The sequence below is a fragment of the Octodon degus genome, unplaced genomic scaffold, assembly GCF_000260255.1.
Source record: "Octodon degus isolate 3935 unplaced genomic scaffold, OctDeg1.0 scaffold00031, whole genome shotgun sequence".
Classification (NCBI taxonomy): Eukaryota; Metazoa; Chordata; class Mammalia; order Rodentia; family Octodontidae; genus Octodon; species Octodon degus.
Genome location: NW_004524607.1, coordinates 18,076,566 through 18,093,077, shown reverse-complemented (window position 1 = coordinate 18,093,077; position 16,512 = coordinate 18,076,566). Strand labels below are relative to the sequence as shown.

Sequence of the window (16,512 nt, the reverse complement as noted above, 5' to 3'; positions counted from 1 at the left end):
TCATCAAGTATTGATATGTTGAACTTTAAGTCCCTATAGAATATGATGAAAAAACATTTAAAAATTAGAATATATTTTAAAAATAGGCATAAAGAATTATATACTTCTTATGTTTACACATAAGTCCAAAAATCTAACCATATACAACCTTGAAGCAGGACAGTCCCACAATATTCCTTTTCCTATCTCTTGCCTTCATTCACAACCCCCTTCTTTTTGAACAATCATCTAAGGAAAGTCATTCTTATGGGATGTGGTGAAACACTGTTGGAAGTATCTAGTTAAGTGACAGCAGCACCTAGAGTTAATGAACAAAGGAAATGACTTTCAATAACCTCCAGAAACAAACTCTCTCAGGAGTTGAGGCAACAAGTAAAAAGAGGCCCAGAAGTCTAGGTAGGGTAGAAAATAATGAGGTGAAACAATGAAGGATTCTAGATCAGAAATAGCTGGGGATGGGAAACAGGAACTAAAGAGTATGAGGAATATTGAGTGGGCTAAGAGAAGGATGTCATGATTACTTGAGCACATCACAATTTGAATGGAGTCTGTCCCAGGGACTTAACTCTCTGTGACAACTGCCTACAAATGAAAGCAAGCTGCATTTCAGATCTACTGCTTGCTCTGTGCTTATTAAACATTGCTTGAATTCTTGGAAATTTGACTAGGGTCACTTCGAAAGTCTGAGTCACACAGGGTCACAGAAAAGATCTAGGAAATGGTGGTGGACCTAGGGTACCTGTGCTTCAGCAGGCTGTTTGTTTCATTGGAAGCTCTAAAGGTTCACCATTACTGGTCTAGCCTTATCCTTCTATGTGATTGATGCGGGTTCCACGATGTAATCCCTTGTAATCACCAGACCTCTTTCCACTAGGCTGGGCCTGAAGTAGGCAGGCAGGCAGTCAGGGATGTCAAAGTAGCCAGCTCTAATTTGAAGACTGACCTCAGGAAAGGATCAATATCTCTCTGGTTTCCTGGAGACAAACCAAAATAAGGCACTACAAGAATCTGTACATTAGATAAATTAGGTATTGGGTTAGATATAAGTTTGATAAACCCAGCTTTTCTGCTCTAACAATTTATTTCTTCTCCACAACACGCTACCATAGAGATATGTTTGTTTGCTGGAGGAAGCATTGGTTTTAGTTTTATCTGTTACTCTGGGTGGAGAGAAGCTTGGCAGAAGGTAGGAAAAGGCCAGTCCTATTGCTGATTTTGTTTGGTTAAATTCATGCAGATTGCATAAGAGCAAATATCTACCTCTCAACTTTATCCCGCTCATCTTGTTTACTTTGTCCATATTTGGCACTTCCTGTGATTCTGGAAACTTTGTTACCGGTTGACAAAGCACACTGGTTGCACAGGGCACACCAAGGAGACACTTTGTCTCTTTGTCCGTCCCTTGAACTTGCAGGATCTAAAAGCTTTTTATTGAAAAAGGGTATCTTATGGCCTTGTGCAAAGCGTTTAACGAAGGGAGTGAAAGGCCACAGTGTGCGAAACCTTTCCCTTCCACAGCTTAGCAGGAGCTCAGAGACCTGGAAAAGCAATTCTGTTCTTTGAACCTTAGCGTCTGCATCTGTAAAGTGGTTTGCCCAGAGAACGTAGTTACTACCAAAGGCGGAACTATGTGCCACAACTGGGTCCGGCGAAACACTGCACGCCTCGCTTTAACTTCCACTTTCCCGTCAAGCGCGGACGAACAAGGGGGTTAACCCCGAGCTCCAGGCCTGGCGCGCACCAGGCGGGAGGGGGACGTAGAGGCCCCCCCCAACCCGACGCAGTCAGCGGGCGCGCGCACGCACACGCGGGCGCGCGCAGGGCCGGGCCGGCACAGCGGCGCGCGCGCGCGCGGCTTCGGGAGGCGGCGGCATCGGCGGAAGCAGCGAGGGCGGCGGGCGTCCGGCTCTGAGATTTGGCGGCGGCGGCAGCAGCGACTCGCGGCTGAGCTCCGTTGGCTGGAGCGAGGGTCGGGGCCTTGGGCGGAGCGCCTACCCCTTCGGTCGACCACCGCCCGTCGCCCAGACGCCTGAGCCGCGGAGTTCGCGTCCCGGCTCGGACCCCGGCGCCCAGCCCGAAGCCGTAACCTTGAGGCGGTGGCGGCGGGGCCGGGCCGGGCCGGGGGGCGGCGGCGGCGCTGGATCCGCGGCTGCCGGATCGTTGGCGGGAGATGTCGAACCCTGGGACACGCAGGAACGGCTCCAGCATTAAGATCCGCCTGACAGGTACGGCCCGCCGAGGCCCGCTGCCCTCGGGCACCCCTCGCCATCTCGTCTCCTGCAGGGCGCCCTTGCAAGTGTCCCCCCACAGGCGTTGTCCCGGGACCCCGTCAACCCCCCTCAGCGCACACCCCTCGCGTCTCTTGCCGGCCCCGCCCCCTCTCCCGGCCCCGCCCCTCCAGCCCCCCACTAATCCCCGGCTCCGCCCCCTCATTGCCCCCCATTTTCACCCCTCTACCCTAGCCCTTGCTCCCCTTCCTCTCCTTTGCCCCCACTCTCCACTCCTCCATCCCTGTCCCCGCCCCTCGCACCCCCCCACCTGCCCCTTCTGGTCCCTACAGCCGCTGCTCTATACCTTACAGTTTTTCTGGCTTCCTTCCCTCCAGCTTCCCCGCCTGCCCTCTACCTCCCCCTCCTGGCACTGTCCCCCCCAGCGCTGTTACTCTTTCTGTAACCCCACCAACCTGGCTATGGTCCCCCCATTTCCCTCCAGTGCTTCTTTCTCCTGGCCCTGTCTACCTCCTCCCCTCGGCCGTCCCCCTCGCACCTCCCTCTAGCCCCCTCCTCTCCCTTCTCTCTTCGCCCCCCCCAGCCTGCTTCTTTCACCCTTCATGGCCCCGCCCCCTCACTTTCCCTAAGCCCCGCCCCCGCTCCCACCTAGCCCCGCCCCCGCTTATCTTTCGGCTCAGCTCCCTTGCCTCTCCCTGTCTCGCGGCCTCCACCCTTTCTTTCCTACTTCCCCCGAATTCCCGGAGCCTTTCCAGGAGCAACTGCCTCTCAGCCCTGTTCTCCTCGTTCCCCCCGCCCTCCACCCCCGGCCCAGACCTCTCCAGTCTCGTCCACTTCCGTTCTCCCTCTGGCCAGACCGCTGTCTGCTTTGGCCTGTGCTTCCTGGCTTCTTTCCTCTTGTGCCCTGCACTTGGCCATTCCGTTCTCAGGACACCCTTGAGCCCTGTTGGGCGCGAACTCCCCACCCCCACCCTCACCCCAACACACCCTTCGGGCTGTGGCAGCTGCACCGTGTAGTGTTCTTTGATTCGCTCTCACTTAGTCGTTAATGAATTGCCCATCTTTCCTAGGTGGCTCTGTAGTGCCACCTTCCAGGATGATCGTGAAGCTCCGCTGGGGGCCTGTGTTGCGGTGGGTGGGTTGGGAGGTGGAGATGCCAGCTGTTCGCTGTGGCTGCCTCTGCCTCGCTCGCTCGTTCGCTCGCTCCCTCCACCGATTCACACCTTGCGCTCCTGCTTTCCTCTGTACCGGCTACAAGGCCGCAGCTCTTGACAGGCCGGGCCGCGTCAGTTTAAATTAACCTCTTAGATGGGATTTTAGTGGTGCAGATATGGCTGTGCTCCGGGACTTTCCAAACTCAAGTATTTCCAACTATGAAAAAGAAAAAGTTGAGTATTATGCCTGTTAGGGATTTTCCCTTAGATTTTTCTGCTCAGTAACCAAGTCTGGTGAGGACTCCAAAGTTGGGGACCTTTCAAAGACAGAAAGGTAATAAAATCATAGACAAAATCCATGAAAATAGTAGATAAAGGGCCGGGGAGATAGCCCAGTGGAATAAGTACTTGCCTGGCAAGCGCAAGGACCTGAGTTCAATACCTGGTACTGCAAAAAAAAAAAAAAAGTGGATAATACTTCTTTCTCAAACCGAAATTTACTTTGAAAGTGTGTGGTTGTTGCATGACCTATTTTTTAAGAAAACAATTTTTTTTTTTTGTATAAATATGTCAGATCAGATAATGGTTTGGACCTGAACTCAGACTTTGGTTTTGAAAAGAGAAAGGTATAGCCTCAGGATCTTTGGTTTTGAAGAAAAAAATCTTTTACACTAGATACTGTATTTACACCATTATTATTGTGGTCACAGTAAAATCCTCATTTTTTGACATAGTGCTTCTAAAGTTTTACTGACAACTTTGGTTCTCATTTACAGTGTGATCTTTATTTGACATCAGATTGATTTCGGTTTTCTTGTAAAAAGCAAAAACAACTGATTTGGGGGAGTTTTAGTAGAAATGAGATTAATGCTTTAGAAGGAATATGTTTTATCATATGTATATTATATGTAATATATAATTCTCTAGTAGGCTGGTCCAGGCCTTTTGCTAGTGACAGGGCTTAGTTCTTAATATAGATATTATTGATGCAGAAATGCTTTAATTTGGGGGTGACCCTTTGATATGGAGAGTGCAGGTGATGAGTGTTTTTTTGAAACACCTGTTTCCTTTCCTCTAGTGAGTGTTATTATGGTCTGAGAGGATCTGTGCGTGTGACCACCCATGGCAGGATGGAAGTTTGGAGGCAACTGTGTACACCTGATGCTGGTTGTCCACAGAAAAAGTATGCAGAAACATTAGAATTGGGTAGTTTTTTTAAAGATGAGTTAGGTTTGGCTTCATCTTTATGGTTGTTAAAGGAAATTTGAACCCATGGGTAGCAGTCTTTCGAAAGTTTAATACTTCTGCTACAGGGTTTCAGAGTTTACTTTCATGTTTGATATGTGAAAGAAAACTTAAGAATTCAAGATACTGTAACTATTAAGTGACTCCCACAGAGTATAATGCTTATGAAGACGTTGAAGACATTTGAATTATTAAAGAGCATTTAGAGCTTTGTGGTTCACTAGTGTATTTTCGGTGAATAGAGCATTAGATTTAGTTTAGGAGGCTTGGATTGGTCATATCTATTGTTAACTGCATGATCTGGAACCAATTATTTAACCTGCTAAAGTCTCAGTTTCCTTGTATATCAAATGAGGTTTCAGCTCCATTATTTAACACTCCTTGATCCTTCTTCTCACAGGATATATCCATTTGGCTACCCAGTTATTTCACATTAGTTTTGGGTGTGTATAATTTTCAACATTCTCAACGTTCATACAGTATTGAGATTTGTGTTAAAGCTCAGCACTTGTATAGTTTGTTTTTTTTTTTTTTTTTTTTTTTGTATTTTGGTTGTTGCTGATTTTGGTTATTGTTTGGTTGTTGGTTTTGTTTTTTGAAGTAGGGTCTCCCTATGAAGTGCTTGGTAGCCTTATGCTCACTCTGTATCCCAGGCTGGCCTTGAGCTCAAGGCAATTCTTTTGCCTTAGAGATTAAATGCTGGGATTATAGGCATGAACCACTATCTCCCACACTTGTGTAGATTTATGGTTGACATTAATTTTGGGTATTGATTACATTTATGAATTTCTTTTTCTTCCCCTGGGACTCTAAAAAAAAACCAAACTGTTGGCTAATATGTTCAACTACTTTGGACATCCTGCTCTGAACGGTGGAAGGATGTTTGAGTCTTTATATTTAAAATAATACCTCAGCAAATGTCTTTGTGGTATTTAACAGAAAAATAGTTCTTTAGTGGGTTCATTAGGTGTAGGGGAACATAAGATGTGCAAAATCAAATGAGCTTTGTTAAAGAGCACTATCTTGCAAATACCTTAGAGTTCATGGCAGATCAAACACTTCGGGGAAATTTTGATCTAAAATTTAAGCAGAATTTGCAAAAACTTTGTTCTTATGTGGTGTACAAATGAATTTCTTTTAGGCCATTTTGGATAAAAGAATGGAATTTTATGCTCTAAGGGTTCTACAGTACTCTTTAAAAAAGTTAAAATTTTATTCTGATGTTAACCAATTAGTCTAAATACCAAATACCTAAGCTTTTTTGGGTGCTTTAATGCATCAAAATTCTGAGATCTGCATATGTGTTTTACGTTTTGGAGCATGGCTGTGTATTGTAAAGAGAGAAATTCTAATTCCATGTAAAGGGGGAAAGAGACTGCCCTTGACAGCACATAGAGATATGTGGCTATTTTAAAAGTTGGAGTACAGGTGATGTAAGGCCGTCTTGTGTTTTGGCATTTGGATGATGTAAGTAGGAGCAGAATAAAGTAACAGGTGCTAATAGTTTCAATTGATCATTAACAGTTCTGTGACATCACTGATTCAAAATACAGTAGTAAGTTTCTCTTAAAGATGAAGGAGTCCTGGGGAGATAGCTTGGTGGTCTAAGCACCTGCCTAGCAAGCACAAGGACCCTAGTTTGATCCACAGTGCCGCATGCTGTCCCACCCCTGGAGCCCCAGGGCTAGCTACCGAAACTATGTATGGTCACACACGCCTGTAATTCCAGTGCTGGGGAGGCTGAGACTGGTGGATCACTACAAGTCTGAGCTGTGTAGTGAGTCCCTGTACCAAATAAATAAAGGATTTAAAAGAAGTTTAAAGAACAAGATGAAGGAAATTGTTAAGGATGCTAACTTCAATTTGTACCAACAAAGAATCCTACTTACTAAAGCAGGTAACTGTTGTAATATGGAATAAGTGATCAGTTTTCAGCAATCTTCTGCATCTGTTGTTTGACTTTCTTGGGTCATTTTTAGTTTGTTTTTAGGATCCACCTCAAATTTAGGAAAGTACAGTACTTCAGATGTCTTTCATATGCTCTGGTTGTATAGTAAAAGTAATTGTGATCCATTAAGCTAGAATTTTTCTCTTCAAGTTTGGTCAGACTTCAAAGCTCCAGTTTTTGCAACCATGAAAGTGGTTTCCAAGCTTTGAATTTTTGTTTCTCATATAAAATTTTATTTTCTTCGTTCAATTGAGTTTTTTGAAGTTACTTGTGAAGTATTTTCTCATGAGGTTGGTGGGGGAGAGATAAGTTGATTTCAGAATTAGGCCAGTGATCCAGTTAACCAGACTGGTTTGTGTTGTAACACATTTGTACATACTGATTAAAATAGCCAAATTGTTCATTTTATTATATTATGTGGTCCAAAAACTTAAATGGATGAAATATTTTCATAGTTCTTTGGTTATACTGGTTGTGAAAGCCTAATTGTAGTACTGTAATTTTTTGTAGTAATGTATTTTTACTTAGACTAAATTTTTGTAATTTCAAAACCGTTTTGAAGGTTAAGTATTTTTAAACAACTAAAGAATTTAAGACATTTGTTTTTGTGGGTAACTTAAACTACTGGTTAGTTTATTGTTTCATAAGTGAATTTTATGGAGAGAAAGCCTTCAACTTAAAATTTGCTTGTTGTCCATAGTACTCTAGCTCACTCTCTCTAGCTGACTAAAGTCCCTAAGGCCTTTCTAGTTAAAGGAGAGCTGTGTTTTAAAAAACAAAAGCACATAGCCATGTGGATCAGGCACATCTTTTTAAAATGTTAGAATTACTGTTGTGTCTACAGATGCAATTTAATCCATTTAGATATTTAAACTAAGTGGAGTGTTGTTTCTACATTTCTGGATTGAGGGAGAAAACCTTTATTGTTTTAAAACAAGTCTTAAGCAATGTATAATCAGTGAGTCTGCTGCTGTGCCCCACTCTGTAATTCCAGCTGTGTGCACCTCCATTGCAGCTGAAAGGAATTCTAATTGGCTGAGGAATGTCGGCAACATCATGTATCACTGAGCATGAACCTATTCTGCTGGCTGCTGGGTGATACATTTCAGATGTTTTAAATCCTAGAGTACAAGGTGGAGGTTGCTTTCAGGAGTCTGGAAGAGAACATTGTGAAGCCTCAGTGGTTGACGGTAGCCTGCTTTCTTTGTGGGCTGGACATCTGCTGCATTCTCCAAGGGCAATGGTACTTTCTTGTGACTGAAATTCTGGCTCAGGATTCAGAAGGTCTGCATTTTACTTGTGACTTACAGGAGTACCACAAATGAAGAAAGGGGTGCGTAGAATTGTATTCTTTTCGTGACTCAGTTTTTGCATCTGTAATGTGAGTTACTTGCCTTTTTATGCCAGGGTAAGCCTGCCAAAGATGGATTAAATATTTTAATGAGCAGGTATGAATTATTTATTGAGTAGTACAACAAAATACAGTCAAAGATTGCTGTTCTGACTTATGTCTGTATAACCATAGAAGTGAAACAGCTAAAGCTGTACTTGACACAACAGAAGAATACAAACGGGGGAAATAATACTCAGAAATGAATTGTAAAATTCTGTATGTGATAAGAAAGTTCCTTAGAGAAGTACTGCACCAGCTAAAGCCGCCATCATCTTTAATGGTAAGGTCTGAGAAGCATTCCTGCTAAAATCAGAAACAACGTAGTGGGTGTACATCATCATCGTTATTAACTAGAGAAAGGCATCAGAAACAGGAGGCAAAACTGCTTTTTGAGATGATAGGATTGTGTATCTTTTAAGAACCCAAAGGGTCAACTGTAAAGAACTTTTAAGTAGCTAGGTAGAAAATTTCTTAATAGTTAAAAAAAGAGCATGAAATGAATATAGAAAGGCAAACTGGAAGAAACAATGTATACTCTGCATGGAAATAAATGTCTGGTCTTAACATATAAAGCATTTTCAAAAATTAGTTGGAGGGGCCAGGGAGATAGCTCAGTAGAATAAGCGCTTGCCTGGCAAGTGCAAGGTCCTGAGTTCAATCCCTGGTACTGCCAAAAAAAAAAAAAAAAAAAAAAAAATCAAATCAATTGGAGGACTGGAGCTCAGCAGCACAATTCCTACCTGGCAAGTACAAGGTCCTGAGTTCAAGTGCTGGTTATCGCCCCCTCATCAATTGGAAAAAGGGTAACCTCACAAACAGAATATGGACAGTTCAGTTTTTTCAAAGAGAAACTGAAAATGGATTTCAAGTGTGAAAACACGCTCAGCCCCATTTTTTTCTAAATATCTACTTTTTTAAAAAAATTGTCTCTATTCATGTTAATAAGAGTGAGCCAGTTCTTCATGTAGTAGATGGGTAGATTGCTATAGTTTAAAATATTCTGTGATGACAAGGATATGGAAAAGCAGATTTTTCATACGGTTGGTTGAGGATATAAACTGGTAAAGTAGGTCTAGAAGGCATTTTAGTACTGAACATCTGATAATAAGAGTATGAATTTTTGAATCTGCCCCTAGGATTTTTTTTCTTACAGAACTATTTAAAATCTTATGTGCAAAATGGTTGCATCATTGTTTGAAATTACAAAAGACTGAAACCAACCTAAACATGCATCAGTAAAAAAGTACAGTGATTAAACATTACTATATATAGTCAAGAATGTGTAACTATTCAAAAGAATAAAAGTGCTTTTAGGGCTGGTGAGATGGCTCAGTGGTTTAAAGCACCTACTTAGAACAAGCTTAGCAAAGCACAGGAACCACGGTTCAATCCCCCAGCACCACATGCCGGCCAGCCCCGCCCCCAGTGGGCTGAGCTGGCCACACACACACACACACACACACACACACACACATAAGTAAATAAAATAAAATGAATTTTAAAAAAATACCTTGAAAAAAAGAGTGCTTTTATTGTGATATGAAACATTCTCCAAGATATACTACTAAGTGTAAAAAAGCATGAGAGCATGATTCAGAAGAGTATACTTAGCTATTTGAGTAATAAAACGAGAATTTATAAATACATTTGCTGGAATCTCATTGGGATATTGTCAAATACTGAATGTGATATCCAACTCCCAACCCTTATTAGGGGGCTGAGTCCTGGGACTCAGAATAGAGTCTGTTCTAGACAAGCATGCTAGACAAGTGTGCTGTGCTCCTGGCTCTTGAATGTGTTTTGTGTTTTTTGTTTTTGGGGTTTTTTTTAGATATGATTTCTGTGTAGTTCAGGGTGTCTTGAACTCACTGTAATCCAGGCTGGACTCATTCATGGTGAGTGTCCTGGCTTAGCTTCCTGAGTGCTGGGATTAGAGGCATGTGCCATCATGTCCTTCTTGAGTGTGATTTATAGGAGGAGACCTTGAAACCTGAAAGAGGAGAACCAGAGTCCCAGTGAGAGAGAGAGAGAGAGAGAGAGAGAGAGAGAGACTTTATTCATTGTATTATTCTGTATTATTTATTCTTCTTCCTTTCCCCCACTGGGGTATATATTGCTTTTCAGTAATTAAAAACAAAGATAACCTAGAACTCTTGTTTTTTTTTTTTTTTTTTTTGGTTTTGTTTTTAAAGCAGTTATACATTAATTGCCAGAGGTAATTGATGTAGAATGTAGGGTGTTTTGAAAATTCAAAGTTACAGTGCTGAATGTATTTTAAGACTAAAATACCATCCTAGCATGTTGCCTGTGCTTTCTTACCAGGGTGCAGAATAATACACTTTGCCCCTTGTCTTGCAGCTCTGAACAAACTTATTTTCTCTCTCTCTCCTTTTTTTTTTTTTTTTTTTTGTATTTAGGATAGGGTCTACAGAGGCTCACTGCGTAGATAAGACTCATAGTGATCCTCCTGTTTACAGCCTCCCAACTGCTGGGATTACAGGCATGCGCCATCATACCCAGTCTATGAACGAACTTATTTTCTAAGAAAGTACATTTATTCTGATATTAAGATCTCCCACAAGGGCTGGCCCAATAGCTCAGTGGATTAAAGCGCCTGCAAGCAGGCACAGGGATCTGTGGTTTGATCCCCAGGCCTGCCATGCTGGCCCTGCCCCCAGGGTGCGCTAAGATGGCAATTGAGACTAGGCGTGGTGGTGCATGTGCCAGTAATCCCAGCTCTTGGGAGGCTGTAAACTGGTGGATTACTCCGAGTCTGATCTAGTAGTGAGACCCTGAACACTCTGTAGACCCTTCCCTAAAATTAAGAAGAAAAAAAAGATTTTCCCCAAAGACTATTTTAGAATATTAAAATAAGCTTAAATTATTCTTCCCAGATTCAGAATTTTGGAGCTGCATAGACCTAGTTCCTATTATAATGAAATCTTTGAAAAACTAAGGACTTAATTCCTAATATATGTGGTAGCTTATATTGTATATTTGGAGTGTCATTCGGGCTTATCAGTGACTTGATTTTTATAAAATGATCTTTTCTGAAATGGTAAAAATGCTAACTTGTATAAGCTAGTAATAACTTCATATTTTGCAAGTATTTATAATCAATATGTTTATTCTAAACTCCTTTAAGGACCTATTTTTTAATTTTAGCAGTACCTAAAAATGAAAATTTCAAATCCGACTCTAATAAAAGTATTAAAAAGTGGTAACTCCAGGAGGGTTTTTTTCCTGAGGTCTTTGGGATTAAAAAAAATTCCAAAGTTTTACTCAGTTGTATTTCCGTGTATATTGCCTCTCAGTTAAAATTTTGAGAATTGCTTGGTGCTTGTTCATACATGTCAGCGACACTAATGCCTTAGGTCTGTTTCATAGTTTCGTACAGTGTTTCATAGTTTCCAAAGTTTCTCATAGACAGCTCTTCGCTTGAGCCAGGTCACCAAGCCAGACTCAAAAGGAGTTTGTTTTGCTTTGTTTTTTTGGGAGTAGTGCTTTTATTTCTAGGTTTAAAAAATAGCATGCAATTTGTTTTATGCTCTAAAAATACAGTGTATTGGAGAGAATTTTTTAATTTTTTATTTTGTCCTGAATGGTTAGCCATCTTCTGTACAGGTACAGAGTACTCAGAGGCACACTTATTCCAATGACAATAAATCTGTATGTTTTACAGTAGTCAATAGTCATGTGTAAGAAAAGTGCTAAATTTATTCATAGGATATTGATTTAACCCTTCTTAGTCTTTAGTAAGATATCCAACACTTATAAAATTAGACAAGCTTTTGTTTTGTTTTGTTTTTAATTGGATACCTTTCCCCCCTGTGACTATGTAAGATTGGAAACTTGATATTCCTCTCCCTAATAAATGTCTTCAATTTTTTTTCCTTTGTACTAAGGTTTGAAGTCAGAGCCTTTCTTATTTTTATTTTCAGAGCTTATTTGGAGGTTCTTGCACAGGAGTGCCGCAACTTCTATACTCTTGACCATGGAAACAGTCCTTTGTTGGAGATGGTCGTCCTCTTTGACCAAGCGAGCAGCTTTGGGAAGGATGCACATGGGCTGGTGAGGGACGGAGGGGACACCCACCTAGCCAGCCAGATCAGCCTAGGTGATCAATGGGGTGACAGATGTTGTGACCAGATTGCTGTCACATCCTGTTTTTTTATTTTGAGACAGGGTCTCATTAGGTTGCTCACTAGGCTGGGCTCAAACTTGCTATTCTGTCATAGCCTTTCAGAGTGCTGGAATATTAAGGATAACATACCTGGTGGTCAGTTTAAGATAAATATCTAAAGTTGTCTTCTTTCTCCTCTCCAGAAGCCTTCCTCTACTTCATTAAATCTACCCAATTGCTCACATAAACAAAAACAATGTCATTCTTCAGATCTAATATAGCTCCAGGTCCTCTTGTCCATCACTGCTGTCTGGACTGTGTATAGCTGTTGCTCCACCTGGTTGAAGTATGATAATCTCTTATGTGTTCAGCTGTGTCTTGACCTGTTATTTACATGCTTCTTATGACCTTAATCTTCTTTCCTGCTAGAGGGTGTCTCTTTCAAAGGTGTTGAAAGATTGTCCAGAACAATCTTTGGGCTAGTTCTAAAGTACAGATGGAAGGAGATTTGCTGCCAATCTTGCCTTTTCCCTTGGCCAATGCAGCCTCATGCTTGCTAGTGTCCCTCCAGCTGTAGCCCCAGAAAACTTGGGGGAGGCTGGTTGGTGGTACTTAATGAAGCAGAGCTCTTCATGACCTGCAGACTTGGAGATGGCTAAAGACAGGTTGAATCATGTCCAGAGCAGCATTGTCGAGTGGTAGAGAAAGCCTAAGAAACCAAACTGAAGACTTCTGTCTGAAAGAGTAAAGAATGGGAAAGGGTTTCTCCTGGTCCAGAGCATGTTCTTCTGTACAGGGACAGCATATTGGTCGTCTCTCACCCTTCATAACCTTTTCACAGGATTCCTTAACCTTTACCTGTCTCATCTTAGTATCGTTGCTAGTGAGCCAGTCATTCAGAATGAAAACACTGGATTTTTTTTTTGATTTAACAAATATTTATTAAATCAATTTTATGTACAGCTGTATAGACCACATAAAATTAAATTTTTAAGACTTACTAATTTCAATGAGAAATGAATTCAACTGTATTTTGTTACAGATATGGGAAAGTTTTGAAATTTTAGTTTTATATTTTTAGAGTTTTGTTTCTGTTTGTATGCTCACCGTAGAGTATATCTCAGACTCCTAGTTTAAATTTTAGACCCTTTTAAGCATTTTTGTACTGAGGACTATGCTAGTCTATCTTTAGCATTTCAGTATCCAGTTGTGGTATACAAGTGAGTTCAAGGAAAGGATTTTGACTGGAGAGCTGGAGAGGTGCTCTTTCTTTGCCTGTGCACTTGTATTAAGGGACCTTAAGATGGAATGTATATGTACATGTGTACACACTTTTAGTACATATTTGTAACACAACATTACATGTCTTATGTGCAGTTGGTATATGTACATAACACATCTTAATTCCTTCATTCATCCTTCTTTACTCCCTTCTCCCTCTTCCCATTTCCTGATCCCCTTCTCATCTGAGAAAGATCTATCTCCTTACTTTCTTTTATTTTGCTCCTTGTATATATCATGGGTTTCTCATTTACTAGAAACAATATGATATTTAAACTTGTGTCTGATTTGTTTCACTTAATATTATGGTATCAAGGTGCACCCATTTTTCTACAAATAACTCAAATTTATCTTTATGATAGAGTAGTGCTCCATTGTGTGTAAGTACCACATTTTTTTTATTGGTTCATCTGTTGGTAGGGATATAGGCTGTTTCCAAGATTGAAGCTATTGTGAGTTGTGCAGCTAAAAACATGGATATGTATGGATCACAGTAATAGGATATCTTTAAATGCTTTGGGGAAGACAAATAGAATAGTTGGGTCAAGTGGAATTTCTAGTTTTGATTTTTTGAAGAATCTCCACACTGATTTCCATAGTGGTTGTACTAGTTTATATTCCCACCAACAAGGTGTGTAGGAGGGTACCTTTGTCCTCATAGCATTGACAGCATTTGGTGCTATTTTCTTGACAAAGGCCATTCTTTCTGGCATAAGTTGGAATCTGTGTTGTTTTAATTTTAATTTTTCAAATGACTAGTAATTTTAATTTTGGTGGGGGTACTGGGGATTAAACTCAGGACCTTGAGCTTGTCAGGCAGGTGCTTATGCCTCTGAGCTATGTCCCCACCCGTAGCTAGTGATTTTTGACCGTTTGTACTTCTTTTGTGAAGTGTCTATTCATTTCACTTGCCCATTTTTTTTACTAAGTTTTTTATTTGGGGGCCTAATTATTCTTGAATTCTTTATATATTCTAGATATTAGACCTCTATCTGAAGAATATCTGGAAATTTTTTCCCCCATTTTGTAGGGTTTCTTCCCACTCTGGGTTGTTTTTTCTTTGCATAAGCTTTTTAATTTGATATGATTCCATTTGTTAATTCTCAGTACCATTTCTTGGGCAACCAGAATTCTATTGAGAAAGCCCTTGACTAAGCCTATGGCTTTAACAGCTTTACCTATTTTATTTACCAGCAGGTTGTTTCTGCTTCTGTTCTGTTCCATTGATCCTGGTTTTTGTTTTTTGGGGTTTTTTTTGTTTTTTGGTTTTTGGGTTTTTTTGGTGCCAGTACCATGTTGTTTTTATCTCTGTAGTTTTATAATATAACTTCAAGCCTAGTATTGTGATGCCACTTGCATTGCTTTTGTTACCCAGAATTGCTTTTGCTATTTTGGTTCTCTTCTTGTTTCAGAAACAGGGAATATCTTTCCATTTTCTGATGTCCTCTTCAATTTACTTTTTCAGAGTACTGTAGTTTTCATGTTAGAGGGCTTTCATTTTCTTGTTATGTTGATTCGTAAGTATGTAATTGTCCTTAATAGTATTGTGAATGATCTTTTTTCCCCAATTTCTTGCTCAGTGGGTTCATTATTGGTGTACGTGAACACTGTTAATTTTTGTTTATTAATTTTATATCTTGCTACATTACTGAAGTTGGTAATTCTAAAAGAATCTTTTGGTGGGATTTTTTCAGATTGTATATGTAGAGGGTTATGTCATCTGAAAATAATAACTTGTTTTTCTGTACATATTCCTTTTATTTATTTTTCTTGCCCACTTGCTCTCATTAATGTTTGGAGTACTATATAGAACTTGAGTGGTGACAGTGGACATCCCTTTCTTGTTCCTGATATTTGGAAGGAAAACTTTCATTTTTTCCTCCCATTTAATGTTAGGTTTGTCATAAATGGCTTTTATCAGGTTGAGATAAAGTCTTTCTATACCTAATTTCTTAAGAGTATTTATCATGAAAAGATGTTGGATTTTGCCAAAGGCTTTTTCTGCACCTAATGAGATTATCAAAAGATTTTAGTCTGTTTATGTAATATATTACATTTATTGATTTGTGTGAAGCCTGTTTGTTTCTGACATAGGAATTTTTTATTTATTTTATTTTATTTTATTTTTTAGTACAGGGGCTACAGGGTCTCACTACACAGATTGGACTTACAGTGATTCTCCTGTTTTCAGGCTCCCAGGTGCTGGGATTAAAGGCACGTCTCCATGGCAGGGCATACTGGGGACATAGGATCTTTTTAACAATTTGTTGCATTCTGTTTGCCAGTGTCTTGCTAAATATTTTTTGTGCCTGTATTCATTAAAAGGATTGGTCTAAAGTTCTAGTTTTTTTGTTTTTTTGTGTTTTTTTTGGTTGGATCCTTTTAGGAATTGGAGTGATGCTTCCATGCAGAAATGACTTAAGGAGCTCGTTTCCCCTTTCAGTTTCATTAAAAGCTTGAGGAGAATTGGTGTAAATCTCCTTGAAGTTTTTGTCAAATTTAGCAGTGAATCCATCTAGACCTGGGCTTTTCTTAATAGATAGGGTTTTTGTTATTCTTCCTATTGTTATTATTATTACTGCTTCAGTTTCATTGCTTGAGTTGGAAGTTGTTTTCTTTTAGGGCTTGAAACACTTCACTCCAAGCTCTCTTGGCCTTTAAGGTTTGTGTTGAGATGTCTGCTATAATTTGAATGGTTTTATTTTTATAAGTTCTTTACTAGCTTTTTTCCAACCACTTTTAAGATTTGGTTCTTGTGTTACATGTCAGTGATTTTAAATATGGTGTATTATGGAAAGGTTTTTTTCTCACTGTGGCTATTTGGGGTTTTTATTGCCTCACTTATCTGTAAAAATTTCCCCCCATATTTGGAAAGTGTTCTGCTATTACTTCAATAACAGATTTTTTTTTTTTTAAATACCATTTGTGCTGTCTTCTGATCTTGTGCTAATTTCTGGTAATCTGAGATTAGATTTCTTTTTGTCATCTAGAGGCTATTGGATTCTTTTTTCATGTTCTTTTGTTTTTAAGGTATTTGTCATTAATGGCTTTCTTGTGACAACAGTAGTTTTGATACTCTGTCCTCATATTGGTCACTTCCGCTGCCCATGCTTCAGATAGCATTTTTAATCTCTTATATT

At 40.2% G+C, this 16,512-nt stretch overlaps 1 protein-coding gene across 2 annotated transcripts in view; it reads left to right on the top strand.

Moving 5' to 3' along the window:
- The first annotated feature begins 1,870 nt into the window (after positions 1-1,870).
- Smurf1 (SMAD specific E3 ubiquitin protein ligase 1) overlaps positions 1,871-16,512 on the top strand; it is a 119,646-nt gene continuing 105,004 nt past the window's right edge. For both annotated transcript variants that reach the window (XM_004629635.2, XM_023713423.1), the window contains exon 1: positions 1,871-2,225. In XM_004629635.2, coding sequence (XP_004629692.1) covers positions 2,171-2,225 — 55 coding nt within the window. In that variant the 5' untranslated portion in view covers positions 1,871-2,170. The remainder of the gene's footprint in view (positions 2,226-16,512) is intronic.